A 20,207-nucleotide genomic window follows, 5' to 3' on the forward strand; every position below is an offset into this window, starting at 1 on the left:
AGTTAAAAGAGGGCTTTGATTTGTTAGTCATACATACCCTTTTCTTTAAAAGGAGCACAATAAAATTTTATGTTAAATGGCTGAACCGGAAGAGGAATCTCCAGAGGAAAAGCCGCCTCCAACGAAGGCCCAAAGAATCATTCGAATTATACTCCATGTGCTTTTTCATGTATTGTTCATTTCGTATTTTATTGCAGCAACAGTAATTTTTAGTTTGTATGGTGAGTGTATAACCCGCCCTATCAATTATAAACTGATATAAGAAAAACGAATTCAGACAAGGGATCCGACGATTGCTTTCCTCCTCCCGAACCAGAAACAACAGAAGCTTCTACTGCATCTGACGATGTTACCACAGAAGCAACTGAAACTACTGAAAAGCCGAAAGAGGACAAATTTAAGCCATATATTCTGTGTGAAATGTTCTGGTGCACTGGTTATGGGCTACTTATCATCCTATTTGTTTTATTTTACATATTTTGGCTGTACTATTGGGTATTCAAGCCATACGTTGGCATCAAGCTATATAACAATTTCCTGGAACCTGCTATCGACAAATGGATAGAGTTTAGTCGCCAAATGTAAGTAGTAAATGGTTAAAAACTGAATGTTTGAAAAATTACTATTTGGTTTTAATTTTAAAATACGAAATATATTTTTTTAACAACGATTACAAAATAAAACAAATCATTAACTTTAACTTTTAACTAAAACGAAATATTTTCCAAAATATTTGTTAAATTTTTCAAATCTAGGATAGTCTCCGGCGTAATGCTGGTGGCTGTAATATCACTGACGGTGGCGTACCTTGGCTTCGAGTGTCGCGATAACGGCTACAAGGCGATCGGACTGTTGGGTCCATTCCTTTTTATTCTGATCGGATATGCAGTGAGCAAACACCATAAAAGTGTCCCTTGGCGCATTGTGACACACGGTATACTGGGCCAGCTTCTACTGGGTATCCTTTGCCTGCGCGTCCCTATTGGACGCTCAATCTTCCAATGTCTTGGGGAAAAGATGACAACATTTCTGCACTTTGCTCAGCATGGAGCCCGTTTTGTTTACGGAGACCGTATATGTGATGAGTTTGTTTTTGCTTTTGCCATACTGGCAGTGGTGTTCTTCTTCAGCGTGATCACAAACATAATGTACTACCTGGGCTGGATGCAATTCGTCCTGAACTGTTTTGGGTTTCTACTGCAATCCACGGTGGGCACCACGGTATGTGAAAGCGTAAATGCAGCGGCTAACGTCTTCCTGAGTATGTCCGAGAGCCCTCTCGTCATCCGGCCGTATATCCTAATACTAACAGTGAGTGAATTACATACAATCTGTACTTCTGGCTATGCTTCAGCGTCAGGTACCGTTCTGGGGGCGTATGTCGCCTTTGGTGCCTCACCCGCCCTTCTGATCGCGGCAAGCGTGATGGCTGCTCCTGGGTCGCTGGCCTTCTCCAAGTTGTTCTATCCGGAGACCGAAGAATCGCAGACCAGGTCCGATAACATTCAGCTTGAAAAATCGTAAGTTATATTTCTTGTGGAATAATTACATTTAGGAAATTTATAACTTAAATCCTTGCTTAGACCCGATTCGTCCATTCTGGATGCAGCCGCCAGTGGAGCTATGACTGCCATGTGGATTGTTCTGGGAATCGTGGCGAACATCATTGCTCTTCTGTCTCTTGTTTTCTTCCTTGATGCCGTAACAGAGTGGAGCTTTGAGCTGCTCGGCCTAAAAAAAATCACCCTGCTTTTTATTCTTTCTCAGATATTTATACCTATAGTCTTCGTTATGGGAGTGCCGTGGTATGATTGTCAAGACATTGGCTTGGTGGTGGCTGAGAAATCGCTGATCAACGAGTTTGTCGCCTTTCAACATTTAGGAAAGCTGATCAGTGAAAATAGTGTTGAAGTTAGTATACATTTTATGCACCATTACTATTTGTAAACAAAATAATACTTATAGCCACGAAGCGCTGCAATTGCTACTTTCGCGCTTTGCGGATTTGCGAACCCCGGTTCATTGGCTATTCTGATCGCTGCATTAAGTGCAATGGCACCATCTCGACGAACAGACATCATCAAGGTGGCCTTTCGAGCCTATTTCGCTGGCAGCTTCGTCAGCTTTACATCAGCTTCCTTTGCAGGTAATATTATATTTTAATTTTACTATTAACTCCACACCTTGTCTTTATTAGGCATTCTCTATTAAAAAAAACTCTGCGATATTTAAATGCATAATTATCGGAATTCATTGGGCGATATATGTCTAAACAAAGTTGGATCCTGGAACGATTTTACTTAAATTTGACATCACTTTTTTATGAAGATCCCAATCGGAAGCATCGAAATCCTCACTACACTGGCCTAACTGAAGAGTGCCTTCATAGATTTCACGTAGGATTTCCTTAGGCCGCATTATACTCCGCTTACGTTTTAGCCCAGAGCCTCGGCAATTGTGTTCAGACTGGCGCGTGTAGCTTGATTTAGCTACATTTACTAAACCCTCAATGGATGCTTTATCCAGAGTTCCCAGTTTCTGCTGCAAAGCCTTATACAATAGCTCATCACACCCAATGACGTGGCGGGCACTAAACGCTTTTAATTGACCATCATCACTGAATTTACAAGCTGCCACGAATTTCTGTCGATGCCAGTTTGTGCAATCAGTAGTTGGATCCAATCCTCGTAATATCAGCAATTGAGTAGATTTATTTCCAAAGGCAAGCAGCTTGAAATAAGCACTGGTAAAAATTGAACTCTTGCCAATGCTTAGAAGTTTCTTGACCATATCTGATGTCCTCTGAAACCACTGGGAGCAGTCAGTTTGATTCTGCTGCACTAACAGTTCTAGAAGAGCCGCCTAAAGGTAAGTCAAAATTTAGATATGCTTAAAACTCAATTTAGGCTTACCATTTCATAGTAGATCTCGACTTTCGTAGGCACTGCAACAGAGATGTGATCTAAACGTTCCAATAGTTTACTTCCTAATTGCGCGTTTGCTTTTGCTACCGCAGATAGGTGACGAAAGTTTTGGGTGCTCATGGCCGGAAGTCCTTGCTTTCCCAGACGGTGAAAATACTTTAGAAATCTTTGCACATGCAATTGGCTGATATTTGTAGAAAACATGGCATAGGAATTATTGCACTTATTCCAAAAAACTGCAGCTTGCTGTATGGCTTTGTCAGTCCAACACTTATTAACCTCTTTCAAGCTAAATTATAGATTTCTATTAAAAATAATTTGTTTTTAAAAAGTTAATTTAATGCGTTTACTAACTGAAAGCACAACATAAGTATATCCGCACACACTTGCGATGAAATGATATCCTTTAGAAACAAGCCGGCGCAGAAATATCTATGTATATCTTTGTCAGGCACCAAATATAAGAAGCATGCATAGGCATTCAGTACTCTTTCGTAGCGTTCAGCATGGATAAAGTTGGTTGCATCTATGGTTCAAGTAGATAAGAAGAAAAGAAGATAATCTGAAGGAACCCTTACCTTTAAACAAATACTCAAAAATTTTCTGCATTGTTTGACAAGTATTCGGAAGGAAAGCTGAGTTGTCTGCAGATACAGCAGTTATAAAATCTATGCAAACGTCGAAGTAATCGAATTCTGGTGTATACTGCATACTTATGGTTAAGTACTGAAATAAAAACTCTCCATTATTATAAGCTGGGATTAGAAAATAAGATTTTTTTTACCTTTTGACATTCGTCAAATGAGTAAACCAGTTTAAAAAGATCCATTTCGTAGGGACTCACATATGTAGATATAAGTTGATGAACATGGTTGTCGGAATAATTTGAAAGCTTCCTGAAGAAAGGGAAATTAATAAAAATGTTTATTCATTTTAAAAAACTTACGTTTCCTCACACATAATTAAATCCATGATGCAAGTAGCGACATCATCGTTAATTTGTGTCATATTATTATTGAAAATCTGAAGCAACATTAAGTAGTAACTTTGTACAATTTTCAAATAATCTTCCAAACTATCCATGGTAACAGTTAGTTTTCCCTAAAAATTAATGGTAATTATAATAAGTTATTGATAGGAGTTCGACTTGTTATGTCTGACATACCTTATTAAAAAGATCCTCCAAGTAACCGTGAATCATTTCACATAAATACGATATAGTTTCTTTTAGCCATTCGGGTATTTGTTCATCCTTGAAATTAACGTAAGACATGTAGTGCAAGCTGATGTAAGTTAACGTCTCGCTAGTCTTTACGAGTATCATTACATCCTTAATATTCTTTCTTTCAATATCGCCGACATACATTATCTTCTGCATCACTAAAAGTTAGAGAATATAATTTTGATGTTTCTTATCGCAGTGTCGCTAACTTACAGGGTGTGAGGAGCGGGTGAACCTTTTCTGATCCAGTGGTAATCTCTTTTACCAGTGAAAGCACAGCAATCTGAAGATCTACAACGAGGTGATGTTCACTACTGTCACTGTATAAAATATAAATATTTATAACTATTTTAAACCTATTTATAACATTTGGACGCAGAGTACCTTCCTCCCAGAAAAAATTCAATTAATGAAAATAAAAGGTAGGCCAAGATATGAATCAAACGTTCGCCTGCTGTCAACAAATGACTTCTAGATATGGTTATAAAGGCAAGCGCATCTTTAAGCAGTTTTATATGGGCTTTGTGAATTTCAACACCAGAGTCCATTTCCTGAGGATGAAGTTAACTTTTATTAACTTGAAAATAATATATAACGAAACCTACAATTTTAAACCATTTGCACATTTCCTTAGCCGCTCTGACGCAGCACACAGATTTATTAATGTACGCCCTTAATAGCTTACTGAACCACAGGGACAAGACATCCACAGGATTTGCCGATTTGTCTGTGACACATTCTTTGGAGATATTTATAGCGGAGTCCACATCTATAAGCAGGATAATATCATCCTGGTCTATAGCCTCTAACTCGCTGTAGCTTACGGATATACCCAAATCACCAGACTCCTTGGACATTTTGGGATCTAAAATCCCTTGTGTGTTTACAAAATGATGGCGCCAATAGAGAACTAGAGATGAGAAAACCAACCTATCGATAGCCGAGAAAGAAATTATTAAAATACAAAATTCATTTGTTTGAATTTAGGATCTAAATTATTTAAATAGATTAAATAAAATAAATAAATATATTTCCTAACAAATATTTTGTATTTTTTCGATTTAATAGAGGATATTAGAAATAATTTAATTATCGACAGTTCTATACTGCTACCGATTGTAAACATTTTCTCATCCCTAGTTAATGCGCACGTTGTTTTCGTTTTTTATTTCGTTGTATTTTTATTTGTTAAAATGCAACGGAAGGAGGCCAATCCGTTCCAGATCCTGGGCCTGCGTCCTTGGCTTGTGAAGCAACTGACCAAGTTGGGTAATGACAAGACTGCCGATGTCTGAACCAAGGAAATAAACCACTACTCATTTCAGGCCTGAAAGGAGCAACTCCCATTCAACAAAACTGCATTCCGGCGATTTTGGCAGGAAAGGATTGCATTGGAGCGGCCAAGACAGGCTCGGGAAAGACTTTCGCTTTTGCCCTGCCCATTCTGGAGCGTCTGAGCGAGGAACCGGTTAGTCACTTCGCCCTGGTACTGACTCCCACACACGAGTTGGCCTACCAGATATCAGAGCAGTTCATGGTAGCTGGACAAGCGATGGGTGTGCGGGTGTGTGTCGTTTCTGGCGGCACAGACCAGATGATCGAGAGTCAGAAGCTTATGCAGCGGCCGCACATTGTTGTTGCGATGCCCGGACGCTTGGCGGATCATCTGACCGGCTGCGACACTTTTTCTTTCGATAATCTCAAATATCTGGTTGTCGACGAAGCTGATCGAATGCTGAACGGCGACTTTGACGAAAGCCTGTCCATAATAGAAAGTTGTCTTCCCAAGACAAGGCAGAACCTTTTCTTTTCCGCCACCATGAAGGACTTTATGAAGGAGTCTAGCATCTTTCCCATTGCCCAAGATGTCAGTTTGTAAGATTTGCTATTGGGCTGATTTGTTTAATGCTTTTGTTCTGTTTGTAGTGTCTCGAGTGGTCACAAGACTCAGATGTAGCCACTGTGGATACTTTGGACCAGCGGTATTTACTTTGCGCCGACTACGATCGGGACATGGTTTTGATCGAGGCACTCAGGAAATATCGGGAGGATAATGAAAACGCCAATGTAATGATATTTACCAACACAAAAAAGTAGGTCTAAAAAGCATAAGGCATCTAAGTATATTTTAAAATCTTTTAAAATCATTTTTAGATACTGCCAGCTTCTCTCCATGACCCTAAAAAATATGGATATTGACAATGTATGCCTGCATGGCTTCATGCGGCAAAAGGAACGCGTGGCTGCTCTCAGCCGGTTTAAGTCGAACCATATACGGACACTTATCGCAACGGATGTGGCTGCCAGAGGTCTGGACATACCCAGTGTCCAGCTTGTTATGAATCACATGCTTCCCAGGACACCCAAAGAGTATATCCACCGCGTCGGCAGAACAGCCAGAGCGGGACGCAAGGGTATGTCCATCTCTATTTTTCGATTTCCGCGTGATCTGGAACTCTTAGGCGCAATCGAAGAGGAAATCAACACTAAACTTACAGAGCATCCCATCGATCGTAAGTTTTTAAGAGAAAAATTGAGTCTTCCCTTTGTTAATAAACTTAAATATACTTTAGAGCGCATGGTGGAGCGAATCTTTATGCAAGTGAATGTGACGCGTCGTGAATCTGAAATGCAATTGGACAATAACGATTTCGATGAACGAGCGCAGAACTACAGGAGGAAGACGTGGATTATGGAGGGCAAAGATCCTGATCAAATGGAAGCGCTGTAAGCTTTGAAAAACACTCCCAATCCTTATATACCTAAACGTTGTTGTTTTAAAATTCAGCTATAAGAAAAAGCAAAAGGATAAACTGAAGGAAATACGTAGGAAAAGAAAACTTCAGCAGGCGGAGTCAGCTGCTAGTGAGGAAGGCAAGGCTCTACTGCAAGATGAGCGCTTTAAATCTGTAGACAGTGCGCGTTTCGAGAAAAAGGGTAAAGGAAAAGGTCGTGCGCCTAAAGACGGTAGAGAGATAAAAAATAAACCGTTAAAAAGGTTCGACAAAAGCAAGCAACTTTTCCAAAAGGGCAAACCAAATATCAAAAAGTCAAAGGGGAAGCTTAAGCGTGATGTTTAAATATACGTTTATATAATAACAAAATAACTTTTGAGCTTACATTTCTAAGTAGTTGCAAAATGCATACTTAAATAATTTCAAAAATTCAGACATGCTAGATAACCAGGCACTTGGGACGCATCACTGGGTTCAGTCTAAAGCGATTGTCAGAAGGGCATCCTCTGGATGAACCTCCAGCAAGGCTTTGGCGCCATCATTGAAAGGGAACGAAATGCTTCCATCTATAACCAGGTCTGTGAAATGGTAATTAACATTACAGAATTATATCTTGTTTTGTGGTTTGATATAAAACTACTCACTGGCATCGATGCAATGCGACTTCACAAACACAGTTTGCGCAAAGTCGCGTTCCTTAAACGTCTTTGGCGAGGGCCACACACCTACGCAGATTTGTTCCCGGATCGAGTAACAGAGACGAGGATCATCTGGCGCGAATAGCAGCCCTTGGTTGTACCGCTGGGCAATCTCCCCCGATTTCTTTCGCAGAGTCATAACTTCCTTGGAGCCACTGTTGGGCAGCGAGCGCAAAAGGTCGTCCACATCCCGGCTGGTGATGCGATTGATGCTGGTGTGCCAGGAAGTTGAGCCCGTCCCAGTGCTGACACATAACCCGGAGCATTTGGTCTTGTTAACCACGTCCTGGTGGTCCAGCACCAGCTGCAAGTGGGACACTCGTGCTGAGAGATGTTCGCCGATAAATACCTATCGAACATAAATTATGAAACATAGTGATTAGTGGTTAATCCTTATTCATAACTTCACTGTCATACCTCGTTTAGAGCCAAGTACGGGAGAATACGTTTCATTTTGGCTTTATATTTATAAGCCATGTTCTGATCAAGCATTTCTGGGGCCGTGGTGACCTGCTCCATCTTAACCTCTGTATGCCGGAAGAGGTCCGTCGACTCCGGGATCTTACCGTTGCTGCCCAACAGCGTGGTCCGCACCCTAGAGCGATGCATCCACTTGAAGTCACCCTGTAAGGGATCAAAATATTTCATAGTATAACCAAATGAAATTGCTGATTTCAGGACTTACACTTTTTATTCGGGAAACGGCATCGGCAGGATTGTCGGAATAGTGTTTGGGTAGCATAAGTCTACCCTCGGAATGAAGAGGATCCGAGTTGAAGCCCACGATCGGTGTCTTTTGCTGGCTGAGGGCGAAGAGTGGACTGGCGCGACCGGCTGATAGAAGGAAGGTACCATCACCGCCCACCGGCACGATGACGTCCGCCCAGCTCATGACATCCTTGCTCAACGAGCTTCTAAATTCAAGTCTGCTCGTTTAGTAAAGTCAACACACAAGGCGATGGGCCGCATGGGGAGACACGTAGTGTGTGGATGGTAGAGATCAATTGTAGTGGATAGTAGTCACGAATCGAAGATACATATAAAGTATAGTATGTGACGAGGTGACGAGATACAAAACACAACATTGGGAGCAGTGATTGGAAGTCTCTAGATAGGGTTTTTCGGTACATATCCTAATTCGTAGATTATATATAAAGTAATCATAGTACAAAAACAAAAGTCTTAGGGAGAATTCTGTATGAATTCTAATTAACAAACATATTTTGAGGTATAGTCATTTATAAAACAAGTGAATTGGATCAAAATCATGTACGGAGCCTCCCTACGGTTAAATCCGATCACCGATCTGGAGGGCAAATTGGGACTTGTTTTACGCACCTGCTGGATAACTTCACCTCGCAACCAACATTCTGGAAACTCTGCACTACCCGCCGCTCGAAATCCTTGTGCACCTTGTGCAGGTGAAGGACCATCTCCACGTCTGTGCCCCGGTCCCGGAGTTTTTGTTGCAGTTGATCTGGAGATAGTTCCGGGTACCGAAGCTGCTCGAACTCATAGCGGGACAACTTGGTGACCACTAGTGCCCGTTTTAGCTTAAAGTTAGTCGGCGTAAATTTCGCGTACTCTGTAAAATATTCAATTTCAGGTTGATGGCCTGTTAGTCCAATATTTATTGTGTCCTGCGGACAGGAAATTTACGCAACCCTTCTGGGACAATTTTCCTGCCACTCTTAATCATTTTGCGCCCAAATAAGAAAAGCCAATGTTTCGGTTTCGATGGGGATTTCCTGGAGCAGCTGATGAAACTTACAGTGAGATACGAAAGTATTTTCCCATCTACTTTTGATTTCCTATCATTATTTTCCTTTCGAAATTTAACTTTTTGTTGCCAGCATTTTATTTTAGGCAAGCTTATCTGAACACACATTTGCTATCTTTGAATTATCATTATTGACAAATATTACCCATTAAACAATATAAAATCAATTCAAAGCTATTATAGGTATTATATAAATATAATTATTGTATGTTTTTAGGTAACATAAATTTATTGAGAGAATAATTTTCTTAACGAGTGTAGCTGGGGAAAGTTCATCATGACAAAGAATTTGGCAAAAAAAAAGTGTTTACTGATAATCTTCGGCTTGGCCAGAGTCAGATGCGATTAAGGCCTGTCAAGGCGAGCCTACGTTTAGTCTGGTAATATAGTATTATGTTTATTCCAGCACATGCCTAATGCTGATAATACAGGCGGCAACGAAAACACAGATAGCCAATGCGTGTAAATATAACTTATATTGCGCCATTTCGACTCCGGAACATAGGAATCCTTACCTTTGGAAAACTGCTGGAACAACTGCTTCGATTTCAACATGCTGAGCACTAGGAAAGACCAACCACACACATTTAGGGTATTTATTTAAGTCTATTTCAAATTCTTTGAAAAAAAAGAATGTAGCTTAAGACAAGTTTCTGATCTAAAAGTTACTAAACGAAGAATCGATGGCTCTTTGTTCTCTTGGCTGCTGTCGGCACCTAACAAAAAAAACCAAATAACTAAGTGGCCGTGCTCTATATTCGACAAGCAGAATACATAGGTTGAGGTTATTGTTAGTCCTATTCGGATTTACGATCACTGCTCACTGCTATCCGTTTCCGTTCATCATTTTCACGTCCACTCTCCGGCGATTTTGCAGATTAACTGATTAATTATTACTCTATTCCTCTTTGACACATCGCTTATGTATGAAAATTCGCATTTGCTGTAAATTTATCGCCGTTTGTTTCTATTTTCGTCCGCTTTCGCTTCTTACATCTCTCCCGTCCGTGTGTACATCTTGTTGTGCATTGCTGATAAGGGGCCCAGCCTGTTCTTATCAGCCGAAATATGTATTGTATATAAAAAAACTCCGTTGGCGACTATTCACTCTCTGCCATTCACTTGTACACATTGAAGTCTTCTTCTTGCCGGATTAGCAATTCAAACAGAATTTTCGCGCCAATCCTACTACGAATTTGATTTAAAACATCATTAGCTGGTACTTAACGTAAACTTAATTTAGATTGTCCGCTGTCTAGTTAAAACGTTACTGCTGGTACTGTCCACTTACATTCTGAATCGAGTCATTTTGGGGCTCATCTTTCAGCCCGTTTAACCAGTCTAGATTCTAGAAAAGAGAATTCAAAAGTATATCTTTATAAACATGGGATCAATAGGATGCAGCCCCTGAGTTTACAAATTGTACAAGCATGCGTATAGGTTATCTCAAAATAAAAATCTTATTTTTGTCATAGCACTACCTGAAAAAGTTCAGAGGGTTCCCCTTGAGCTGTCTTCTGGGCGACGCTTTTCAGCAAAAGCAGAACGTTATGTGCCATTTTACTGACTTTAATGCTCTCGGAATCCGCCGTGGTTGTGTCCAGGCTCGGCTCGAGAAGACAATTAGCCGGCGCTCCTGCGGCAAATACTTCGTTAGAGAGATTCGGAGAGTGCGAGATGGTTTCAGAGGCTAAACGATTATTGATGCGATTATCCGGAATGCGGGATACCGAATCGATTAGAGAGCTGATTGAACTGGAGCTGGTCCTGTTGTATAGATTGGTGCTTGTATGGAGATCAATGGGTACATTGTTAGTGTACTGATATTCATTCCTTATAGTCATTACAATGTCAGCTGACTGTTTGGCTTGGTTCGTTTGGCTGTTGAAGGTATTATAGGGGGTACGCAGGCGCTGCTCCTTAGCTCCCTGAGTCTGCTGCTGACGACGGTGAAACTCGTTACGTTTCTTGAGGTTTTTAAGGTTGCGCCACTGATTGTGTTGATTCCGGAAACGAGAGCCACCTCTAAGATCAAGGCGTGACTTGACAGGATCACGTGCCTGGTTATTGGAAGTCAATGGAGCTGCTCCGTCTGCCCGGTTAATGTTGTTGCCGTAAATACGCCATTGGGCAGAATTTTTAGTGTGTTCCGGTTCGGACGACTCCTCGCAGAACACCTTGTTAAAGTCATTAATTTCAAAGTTATTTTGGCTCGTACTAGAATGGATCTCGCTGGCACCATATCCGTCGACATCATCATTTAACACCAGTTCGGAGTCCAGGAAATCCTCATCCTCTTCGTCTTCCTCATCATCTTGTCTTACGTCTTTATAAGATCGCAACCTCCCCGCCTGACGATTGCACCTCTTTGGGATGGGATTACTAGAGTACCGGCGTGGTACTCTGGGTTTTGGTACTACGCACTGCTCATAGTATTCATCTGTTGTATTGGCAAGCGAACTTTTTAAGATGGGAATTTCGAATGGAGAAGAAACTAATACAAACCCAAAGGCATCATTGCGCCAGTCGCATTGAAATGCGTCATTTTGTGTTTTCCCTCCCGCGTTAAAATCAAGAAGTTTTAAAATTTAGCAAAAGCTCGCGTCTCTTTGGTTACCGAAAATAACTGTTAAAATAGAATAGCCGCTGTCGCACAAGTGAAATCTCAACTATCGAATAATTCAGTCGATGCAAAGAATGTATTTACCAACACTGAACGCAATTTATATTTTAAAAATTTCAATTTGGAATTACAATATTTAGCGAGAGCAAACATTTAGATGATGTGAAACCCATGAGGAACTAAAATAACAAATTTTCTTTTACACCCTTACTAACATCTTTGTTTAGCTTCTTAGCCCACATTTTCGAAAATATAATCTCATATTTTCAAAAATGTCAAAGACCGGGAAAACACATTTTCCGGCTCAGCAGAGCGACCAGATACCACTTTTGACAGGCATTTCAGTATTTTGAGAGATACCTGCTGTGTGCACACTGCAAAAATGCGACTATCGCAGCCAACTTCACCGACTTCTCACTTTACTGGAAAACGTGGAACGAACATCACTTTGTTTCAAAAACGGCTGTCAAAATGTAAGTAATTTAGATAAATGGATAAGCCCAAAATTGCAGCCAATATAACTGCGAATAGAGTTCTATTGGCTTGTTTGCAGAACTCAATGTTGCAAGATTGATTTGCGATGCGCAGGGAATGCACTTTACCGGTTGCAACTCAAATTGCAGTCACGTGGTTAAGGATCCTTTGCAATCTCAACAAGCAATTAATTTTATAAGTATTATATTTAAATGATGAATTTTCTTATATTGTAGGTGATCCACTTATGGGATGCTGCGTTCAAGCGCTCGAAAATGATAAATGGTAAGTTAAATCTTTAACCATAAATATAAAATTTATATTTAAAATTTTCCTATGCGAACACGAGTCGCTGGTGTAAAGAAACTTACCTTTAGCTAGTGCTTTTTACTTGTTCGCAGATCAAATACTTTGCCCAAGCATAACCCAAATTTGTATACCCGAATTTGCGGTGCATATTTTATTCGCAAAGCCGACATTACTTTTAAATCTAAATTAATTGCTTATGATATTTGTAGTGTTTAATTTGTATAAATTTTTTTTTTCAGAAACAAAATGGAGTTGCAGACCAACACGTGCTTTCTAAAAAGATCAATATGGTAAGAATACTTTGAAATCTTATGATAGTCTCTCGTCATTCTATGATGATTTATTATTTTATTTTCTGACATCTCTTATGAACCGTTGTGATTCAAATCAGTTATAACTAAATCTGAAGTTAAACAATTAAACAATCGTTTTATACCTAGTAGCTTTAACTAATTAAAACTTTCTGCTTATTTACAGATCTAAATATGAAATTATCACGATCGCCATCTTTACAGTTGGGAGGAGGGTTAACATGTTAAATTGGTAATTTATATTCCTATTATGAAAAAAAATATATACAGTCCTCTTAGCGTAGAATTGCAATTACTTTCTGATGAATGAAACTTACACCATCTTTCGACTGAAAAATATATTGATGCTATATAAGTTTTCACTGAATTTTAACACACAATGTTGGATTTTTGTAAAAACTTGGGATTATCTTGTTTCTCATTACCCCAACTTTATTTTTCTGATTACAGTCGGTAGAAACAAGTCCATTATTTTGTCTTATGGAAATCTAGAGGCAACTAGAAAAGGTAAATGTTTTCTTCATTTAACATCAAACATTCAGTTTGAATATTTTAATATTTAAGAAGAAAAAACTAGTGATGAATGAAACTTACACCATCTTTCGACTGAAAAATGTATTGATGCTATACAAGTTTTCACTGATTTCGTTTTCTTAAATTTTGTTTTTATGTAAAAAAAAAAATGTTGACTCTAAATGACAGGTTTTTTTTTATTTTGCAGTTGAGGAACATTCCACAGTCGATGCCCCAATATCATATTGAAAAGGTAATTTACAAGATACTTCAAAACCTTATTAAGATTATATGATGCTTAAATTTTCTGACATCTCTAATGAACCGTTGTGATTCAATCTCCATACTATATTCAACTGATGACTTTTAAACTAATTAAAGCGAATCTGGTATATTTTTGTGCTAATACATTTTTTTTTTTTTAATATTTTACAGGTTATTGAAACAGAAGAAGAAATCCTTTTTTGGTCAGATATTAATCCCAAGGTTAGTATAAAAATATGTTTTATGAGGGATATAAAGCTCTATGATGATCACTTAAACCATTCACAGACAACATATAAAGGTCAAGCGCTGACAAACTCCTCCAATATTCTTTTGGAGATAGCGAGTCTTGCTTGGCTGGTTATGGACCCTGGTTAAAAACTTGGCACTGAGTCTTATAATAAACCTTTAACTTTATCCATGACTTCAGAAATATAACTAATCCAGGCCGTTTATATCTTTTCAGATTTCAATCCGTTGCAGGACACCAACTAAAATCTTGTTAACCCATACAATGAATAAAATTCTTAATTTGAAAGGTTAAAAATCGTTTTTTACTAAATTTGCACGCTCCCGAAGGGCTAGTTCCTTATCCTGCTTAGCAATCATTCGTTCGCCTTTAGACTTTTTGCCTATGCCTAACTTGGGTAATCCTCTATTGAGACCCTCGAGGAGAACGCAAGCCTTGCAGGGCTGCTGTGAGGAAACAAAGCCACATCGAGTACAGATGCCGCGCACTGGCTTTTTTACGGTGTCCTTGAACCGTAGCTGTTCTCCAGAGTATATGATGTCCATGATAACCGAAGGGCGCACCTTTTCCAAATCCTTAAGAAATGCTCTGGCATGTCCACGATACGCATTGGGAGCAAATACACACTCCGTGGAGAAGTAGACAAGCTTTTTATAGTGAGCATACATAACGATCTCCTTCTCGTAGCTGTACTTAAGGGGTTTTACTCTCGGAATAGAATCCTCTCCGCCGCCGGTCCGTATGTCAGTGCAGCGTCGGAGGCGTGCCGTGTCCCCGCGGAGCACGTTCATCAGGACTGTCTCTGCAATGTCATCGGCATTGTGACCGGTGGCTATACTGTCCACGCCCAGCAGCTTGGCCCCGCGATCTAAAGCTTGTCGGCGGAAAACTCCGCAAAAGGTGCAGTTGTTGGAACGTCCGATTTGTCCTACAATGCGGTCCATAGTCCATCCGTAGAGCTCCTCGTAGGACAAAATCTTCAAGGGCATTTGATAGTCATCACGATTCTGCTTGACTGTCTCCAAACTGTCGTCCCGGTAACCAGTAATCCCCTCGTCAATGGACAGAAGTACCAGTTCAAGACCATAATCATGTCGTTCGTTAAGCAGTTTCATGCTGACAAATAATTTAAATGTTAGATTGGTGGGATTAGGGAAAATCAAGAACATACACATGAGCCAAGACAGTGGAATCCTTGCCTCCACTAGCTGCCACTGCCACCTTTTCACCACGCCGAAACAAATTGCTCGAGGAGATTGTGTGATGAATCTCCGCCTCGAAGGCGGCAAAGAAGCACTCCTTGCATAGGGCATCGCCGGTTTTGGGACGCTTCAAAGGATGAATTATTGGATTTATTTCAGTTTTATGTTAAAAAGGCTTACCTTCAAGGCAGCTCGATTGCCGCACTGGGATTTGCAGTTTATAGGCATTTTGAGTCACATTTAATTCTCAATCCACCAGAAACGAAACCAGCTGTTGCATGTATTCCTGCACTGACTAACACTGGCTTTTTAGAGAAAACATTATCCATCACTGTTCCGAACAGTCTGTGGCATTTTAGAATAAATAATAAATATTTATATTTACAATGAGCGCCGGAAAAGAGATAAAGGCCTTAATCAAGGACATCCGGGATACGATCAAGCTGGGCAAACATGCAGAGGCCATACCCAAGTGTCAAGTGACGTCACCGTGGTAGAATATCCTTATTGCGCATAATCCTAATGACGTTTATTGCAGCGCTTACTGAAATCGGAACCAAAAAACGCAATGGGCTACTTGTTGCTCGGAGCCGCCTACCAAAATCTGGACAAGGCAGAGGCTGCTAAGAACCTGAGGCAATGCATCGAATTCACTGAGGGACCCGCCACCGCTGCACTTCTGGGGCTGGCCAACTGTGCGCCCATTAACGAACTGCCGGAAATCTATGATCAACTGGCTGATTTGCAACCGTAAGAAAGTGGTCGCTTTCGTGGGTAAATTGATTTCACGTCTTACATTTTTAGAGAACAGTCCCTGGAATATTGGGAAAAGCTTTTTAACTTGGCCTCGGACGCGAGTATTGCACCCGCTTGCTTTTCTGTTCTGAAAAAGAGAGTTAAGAACATAAAGGATAATAATTTTTTAAAAATACAGGAATATTTGGGACGTATTTGGTTCGCTAACGATTTAGAAATAAACCCAGAGGATACTCAACTTGTAAGCAACCGAATCCTAAGTCGGTTTATAGCTACTAATTAAAATTATTCTTAGTACAAGACAACGATAGAAACTCTGCTGGAGAGCTCGGATGCAAATGCAAAGAGTGTCGTCTACAAGCGTTATCTCAAATGGCTTTATAAGGAAAAGGACTATTTGGCCTGTGTGCGGAACGCCTGCAATATGACCGAATCGCACCCAAAAGATGCCTATGGCTACGAGTGGATATGCAAGACATACTGCGAAAACCATGATCAACCCAAAAAAGAACTGTGGCAGAAAGAGCTAAGGCATCCCATTCAGATTTACGCTGAGCAGCTCCTGGAACTGAATCCAAACTCTAACTTGGCTTTGTTGATCAAGGCACTTGATCTGTATCATGAGGGTCAGTTTGTGGCATCGAGACAGTTGGTGTTACAGGCGCAGCAAAGTCATCCCACATACAAGGTTACACTGGAGCTGTTGGCTCGCATTCACATGGAACTGGGCGCGTATAAGCTTGCAGTTCACCTGTGGCAGCAATTAGGTGAGAAAAATAGTGCTTATGCTCTATGTTTGTCCCACGAAAAGGATGATTCAAAATTAAGGGAAGCCGTTCGTATGTTGCAAGCGTTAGAGAAGACCGAGGACAATGTTAAGTCTTTGGCTCGGTAAGCTATCAATAATATTCTAGTAAATTATCCACTTAAAAAAATTTATTTATTTCAGTTGCTACTTCAAGCTGGGTGAAGTGCAGTTGTTGAAAGATTTGCCTTTGGATGAAGTTTCCAAAGCGGAATTCATCTTGTAAGTGAAGTAACAAAAATCAAAAAAATAATTGATAACATAGTTATTACCTTATCTAGATCTCCAGTTGAAGCTCTGCAAGCAATTGGAAACCGGGAGTCGTTTGAAGCTCATCTGCTTTGTGGCAAGCTCAACATGTCCCTGAAAAACTATTCAGAATCCTTGAACTATGTTTTAAAGGCAACTCGTCTGCGTCCCCACTTTTCCGAATGCTTCGGATATTTGGGAAAACTGTATCCATTGGCCACCGGGGATTTAGCGCGTGCCCGTAAGTGCTATGAAAAGTGTATTAGCCTCAATGCCCTAGCCGAGGAAGCTGTGGATGCTCTCAGCTTTATCTACCAGGAACTGGGCGAGGAGGAGTTAAACGAGACGCTGCTACTGAATACCTTGCGGCATCTAGGCAACGACGAATCAATCCGACTGCAGTATAAGCTGGGACTGCACTTCTTGCAAGTGAAAAAGTGGGACAATGTAGGTAACTGGTTATTTATGAAGTACACTTTTTAACACATTCATTGCAGGCAATTCAATGTTTTCGCATTGCCATTAAGCATGAATCACGCTGTATGGTCTACTGGGAGTCACTGGGCGATGCTTATGCGGCTCGTGGTTCCTACAACTCGGCCATTCGGGTCTTCCAAAAGATCCTGGAACTGTCCCCGGAGAATAGTTATGCACTGCTTCAGATTGCTTCAATTAAAACGGTGCAAAGATGATAAACAAAACATAAAACATAAAAAAATAATAATTACTATATTATTTAGACAATTCGCATGTATCCGGAGGCTATTGAAGATTACGATGCGCTGTTAAGGATGAATCCTAGTTACCTGCCTGGTCTTCGAGGAGCAGCTGAGGCGCATTTTGGCATGGCGCTTAGTCTGAAGACTCAGAATCTGTACGGAAGATCTAAGGAGCACTTCCAATTGGCGTCCGGACACCTTCAAAGGTTTAAAAATTCAGTATTTTAGTAATACAGCTGATATATATATATATGACATCCCTTTCAGCGCCTTTCTTCAGCCAGAGGCTCAGACCATGGTATGGTTGTGGCGTCTCTCGGCCAGTGTATTTGTTCAGACAGCCCAACTACCGCGTTCGTTGGCCAACCTCGATGTGGCCGGCAGTCTGGCCAAGCGCGATGAACCCATTGCGTATCTGTCTCGTAAGGATCTCTTGCAGCTGGCGCAGCGTTTTTATCTATGCGCTTTAAAGCTGAAGCAGAATACCTACTTGTGGTACGAGATGTCTGTGGCCAGCTACTACAGTGCCATTTATATTCCGGAAGAAGCAAAAAGTCATTTAGAGACAGCTGCTAAGGTATGCAAAATGGCCATAAAGGAACGTTGTAATCGATGGCAGAATTGGAATCTACTAGGGGTGATTAACATGCATTCCGAATATGAAAATCTGCCCTTGGCTCAGCACTGTTTAATTCAGGCTGTGGAGCTGGAAAGAAAATGTTATACGGCGTGGACCAATCTTGGTGTCCTTTATATTAAGTTGAACGAAATCCGACTAGCCAACGATGCTTTTACGCGAGCGCAACAGTCGAGTCCTGTGTATGCCAATGCTTGGATCGGCCAGGCAATGGTGGCCGAGACGATTGGTGACCGAGAAGAAGCTTTTGACCTGTTCCGCCACTGCCAGCAATTTGACTATCATCCGGAAGCAGCGTTGGGTTTCACCCACTGGGTGTGCGAAATGCTGTCGGATCCAAGCTCCCGGAATAAGCCGCACATCAGGCACGCTATCGAGCATATGTATGCGGATGTCTATGCACTGGATGCCATTAATTGGTAGGTACTAAGGAATTTAAGTTTTAAAACATTTTAAAAAGCATTTATATTTTTATTTATATATTTATTTATATTAGGTACGTGCAAAATGAGGAGGCTGATGCTAGTATAGCATCTCTGTCATTCCAGGGATTTTTGTACGATAGGAAAAAGCTGTATCATCAAGCAATTGAAACCCTTAACCGAGCCTGCAAGCTGTGCGAGCCTGGAGAGGATCGTGATAAGCTGTACACAAATCTGGGATACCTATACCTGAAGATTGACCAGCCAGAGCAAGCTGCAAATGCGCTGAACACTGTAGCTCATGCATCATTTAAGCCAATTATAGGTCTGGCCCAAGCCTATTACCGTTCTGGTCAGCTGCAGGAATCCTATTCGATTTACAACTCTGTTCTCAGTAACGTGGTTGGTCATGATGATGACAAAGCTGCTACCATTTTAGTGGCGATGGCATCGATGATTTACGCATTCCAGGGAGAAGCGGACACCAAAACCCTACTCTATCAATGGTTTGTGCAAGAATACTTTATTGATTCCACTGTTCCTAACATTTAGACTTTGCAAAGTGTTCTGTTGAAGGAAGTACCAATTCAGGCTTTGTTTTCGGCCTTTGCCTTGGGAATAATTCATAGAGATAATGAATTGAGCCGGACAATAATGACGGAGCTAGAAGCATACGCTTTTGAGGAGGAATATTGTGCCGATATGTCTTATCTAAAGGCCTATTATATATTGATAAATGTGCGTTGAAGTGGCTAACTGTGCTGGGTTTACAAAAATGATGCTTAAATTGTTTCAGGAAGGAGTCCGGCAGGCATTGTGCTTTCTACAGACCCGTGTCCGCATGTTTCCTCAATCCACCAGTCTTCGAAGGGTCTTTCTTAAGTTTCTTCTTGACTATTTCCACGACGATCGATCCTACCAACTGGTCACCTCAAATATGGCTCTGAAAGCTCTCACGCTGGGCCACACCAACCAGCAAAACGGGTGAGATTAGAGGATATTCTATAAAATATGTTTTGTTGGTTACATTTACTTTTTTATATAGCATATTGGCTAGCGAGGAAGCGCAGATGGCAATATATGCCAGCCAGGCGGTAAGTCCAGTGGACAAGGCCTGTTCATTGAAGTTGGTACAACGTGCCATTCGGCTGAGCCCAACTGATCAGCAAGCCAGGCAATTACTGTCCGTAATCACTGCCCATTAAGTTAAATATCTAATAAAAGTAAATTAGCGATTTAAACTTATATATTTTTGCCACCTAAGATCAAAGTGTTGAAAAACGTCAAAGAGCAGTGTGACCGTACTGCTAGCTT

The 20,207-nt window shown here is 40.7% G+C and overlaps 7 protein-coding genes, 1 long non-coding RNA gene and 4 other non-coding genes across 17 annotated transcripts; 8 read left to right on the forward strand and 4 right to left on the reverse strand.

Moving 5' to 3' along the window:
* The first annotated feature begins 61 nt into the window (after window positions 1-61).
* LOC108104603 (uncharacterized transporter YutK) lies at window positions 62-2,311 on the forward strand. Of its 2 annotated transcripts, XM_017210774.1 has the most exons (6): window positions 62-221; window positions 278-581; window positions 756-1,520; window positions 1,584-1,911; window positions 1,966-2,146; window positions 2,198-2,311. In XM_017210774.1, exons 1-6 carry the CDS (start codon window positions 77-79, stop codon window positions 2,209-2,211), a joined length of 1,737 nt encoding a protein of 578 aa, XP_017066263.1. In that variant the 5' UTR covers window positions 62-76; the 3' UTR covers window positions 2,212-2,311. The 2 variants fall into 2 exon arrangements, with proteins under 2 accessions (XP_017066263.1, XP_017066262.1); XM_017210773.2 differs by lacking the exon at window positions 2,198-2,311 and having other exon boundaries at window positions 1,966-2,163.
* On the reverse strand, window positions 2,172-5,032 carry LOC108104602. The gene is made up of 10 exons (XM_017210772.1): window positions 4,752-5,032; window positions 4,531-4,697; window positions 4,360-4,466; window positions 4,090-4,304; window positions 3,871-4,025; window positions 3,709-3,820; window positions 3,503-3,650; window positions 3,279-3,450; window positions 2,913-3,213; window positions 2,172-2,862 (listed from the first exon to the last, which is right to left on the reverse strand). Exons 1-10 carry the CDS (start codon window positions 5,001-5,003, stop codon window positions 2,269-2,271), a joined length of 2,223 nt encoding a protein of 740 aa, XP_017066261.1. The 5' UTR covers window positions 5,004-5,032; the 3' UTR covers window positions 2,172-2,268.
* A 249-nt stretch (window positions 5,033-5,281) lies between these two features.
* On the forward strand, window positions 5,282-7,265 carry LOC108104569 (probable ATP-dependent RNA helicase Dbp45A). The gene is made up of 6 exons (XM_017210718.1): window positions 5,282-5,415; window positions 5,472-6,013; window positions 6,073-6,239; window positions 6,301-6,659; window positions 6,720-6,873; window positions 6,935-7,265. Exons 1-6 carry the CDS (start codon window positions 5,340-5,342, stop codon window positions 7,224-7,226), a joined length of 1,590 nt encoding a protein of 529 aa, XP_017066207.1. The 5' UTR covers window positions 5,282-5,339; the 3' UTR covers window positions 7,227-7,265.
* LOC108104570 (NAD kinase 2, mitochondrial) lies at window positions 7,217-10,626 on the reverse strand. Of its 3 annotated transcripts, none has more exons than XM_017210720.2 (7): window positions 10,354-10,625; window positions 9,875-9,922; window positions 8,918-9,164; window positions 8,265-8,505; window positions 7,997-8,203; window positions 7,526-7,928; window positions 7,217-7,459 (listed from the first exon to the last, which is right to left on the reverse strand). In XM_017210720.2, the coding sequence occupies exons 2-7, from the start codon at window positions 9,912-9,914 to the stop codon at window positions 7,356-7,358; spliced, it is 1,242 nt and encodes a 413-aa protein (XP_017066209.1). In that variant the 5' UTR covers window positions 9,915-9,922; window positions 10,354-10,625; the 3' UTR covers window positions 7,217-7,355. The 3 variants fall into 3 exon arrangements, with proteins under 3 accessions (XP_017066209.1, XP_017066208.1, XP_017066210.1); XM_017210719.2 differs by having other exon boundaries at window positions 9,875-10,075; window positions 10,134-10,625; XM_017210721.2 differs by having other exon boundaries at window positions 8,265-8,493; window positions 9,875-10,626.
* Window positions 9,942-11,998, reverse strand: LOC108104571. Of its 2 annotated transcripts, XM_017210723.2 has the most exons (4): window positions 11,865-11,998; window positions 10,841-11,799; window positions 10,651-10,707; window positions 9,942-10,547 (listed from the first exon to the last, which is right to left on the reverse strand). In XM_017210723.2, the coding sequence occupies exons 1-4, from the start codon at window positions 11,902-11,904 to the stop codon at window positions 10,545-10,547; spliced, it is 1,059 nt and encodes a 352-aa protein (XP_017066212.1). In that variant the 5' UTR covers window positions 11,905-11,998; the 3' UTR covers window positions 9,942-10,544. The 2 variants fall into 2 exon arrangements, with proteins under 2 accessions (XP_017066212.1, XP_017066211.1); XM_017210722.2 differs by having other exon boundaries at window positions 9,942-10,707.
* A 357-nt stretch (window positions 11,999-12,355) lies between these two features.
* LOC108104530 lies at window positions 12,356-14,400 on the forward strand. Of its 2 annotated transcripts, none has more exons than XR_001772304.1 (8): window positions 12,356-12,455; window positions 12,693-12,741; window positions 13,005-13,055; window positions 13,243-13,308; window positions 13,527-13,583; window positions 13,798-13,842; window positions 14,025-14,075; window positions 14,301-14,400. It is a non-coding gene; the product is annotated as an uncharacterized LOC108104530 (long non-coding RNA). The 2 variants fall into 2 exon arrangements; XR_001772303.1 differs by having other exon boundaries at window positions 14,320-14,400.
* On the forward strand, window positions 13,092-13,176 carry LOC121529684. The gene has a single exon (XR_005993594.1). It is a non-coding gene; the product is annotated as a small nucleolar RNA Me28S-Gm3255 (small nucleolar RNA).
* On the forward strand, window positions 13,371-13,450 carry LOC121529695. The gene has a single exon (XR_005993605.1). It is a non-coding gene; the product is annotated as a small nucleolar RNA Me28S-Am982 (small nucleolar RNA).
* Window positions 13,648-13,727, forward strand: LOC121529694. Its single transcript, XR_005993604.1, has one exon. It is a non-coding gene; the product is annotated as a small nucleolar RNA Me28S-Am982 (small nucleolar RNA).
* On the forward strand, window positions 13,875-13,953 carry LOC121529685. Its single transcript, XR_005993595.1, has one exon. It is a non-coding gene; the product is annotated as a small nucleolar RNA Me28S-Gm3255 (small nucleolar RNA).
* On the reverse strand, window positions 14,394-15,592 carry LOC108104529 (cytoplasmic tRNA 2-thiolation protein 1). The gene is made up of 3 exons (XM_017210661.2): window positions 15,486-15,592; window positions 15,275-15,432; window positions 14,394-15,219 (listed from the first exon to the last, which is right to left on the reverse strand). The coding sequence occupies exons 1-3, from the start codon at window positions 15,531-15,533 to the stop codon at window positions 14,394-14,396; spliced, it is 1,032 nt and encodes a 343-aa protein (XP_017066150.1). The 5' UTR covers window positions 15,534-15,592.
* A 23-nt stretch (window positions 15,593-15,615) lies between these two features.
* Window positions 15,616-20,138, forward strand: LOC108104526 (tetratricopeptide repeat protein 37). The gene is made up of 13 exons (XM_017210658.1): window positions 15,616-15,784; window positions 15,844-16,055; window positions 16,110-16,302; window positions 16,357-16,952; window positions 17,011-17,088; window positions 17,148-17,562; window positions 17,613-17,795; window positions 17,856-18,040; window positions 18,102-18,890; window positions 18,968-19,399; window positions 19,457-19,631; window positions 19,690-19,877; window positions 19,939-20,138. The coding sequence occupies exons 1-13, from the start codon at window positions 15,692-15,694 to the stop codon at window positions 20,096-20,098; spliced, it is 3,699 nt and encodes a 1,232-aa protein (XP_017066147.1). The 5' UTR covers window positions 15,616-15,691; the 3' UTR covers window positions 20,099-20,138.
* The last annotated feature ends 69 nt before the right edge of the window (window positions 20,139-20,207 follow it).

The sequence above is a fragment of the Drosophila eugracilis genome, unplaced genomic scaffold (genome assembly GCF_018153835.1).
Source record: "Drosophila eugracilis isolate 14026-0451.02 unplaced genomic scaffold, ASM1815383v1 contig_1765, whole genome shotgun sequence".
Classification (NCBI taxonomy): domain Eukaryota; kingdom Metazoa; phylum Arthropoda; class Insecta; order Diptera; family Drosophilidae; genus Drosophila; species Drosophila eugracilis.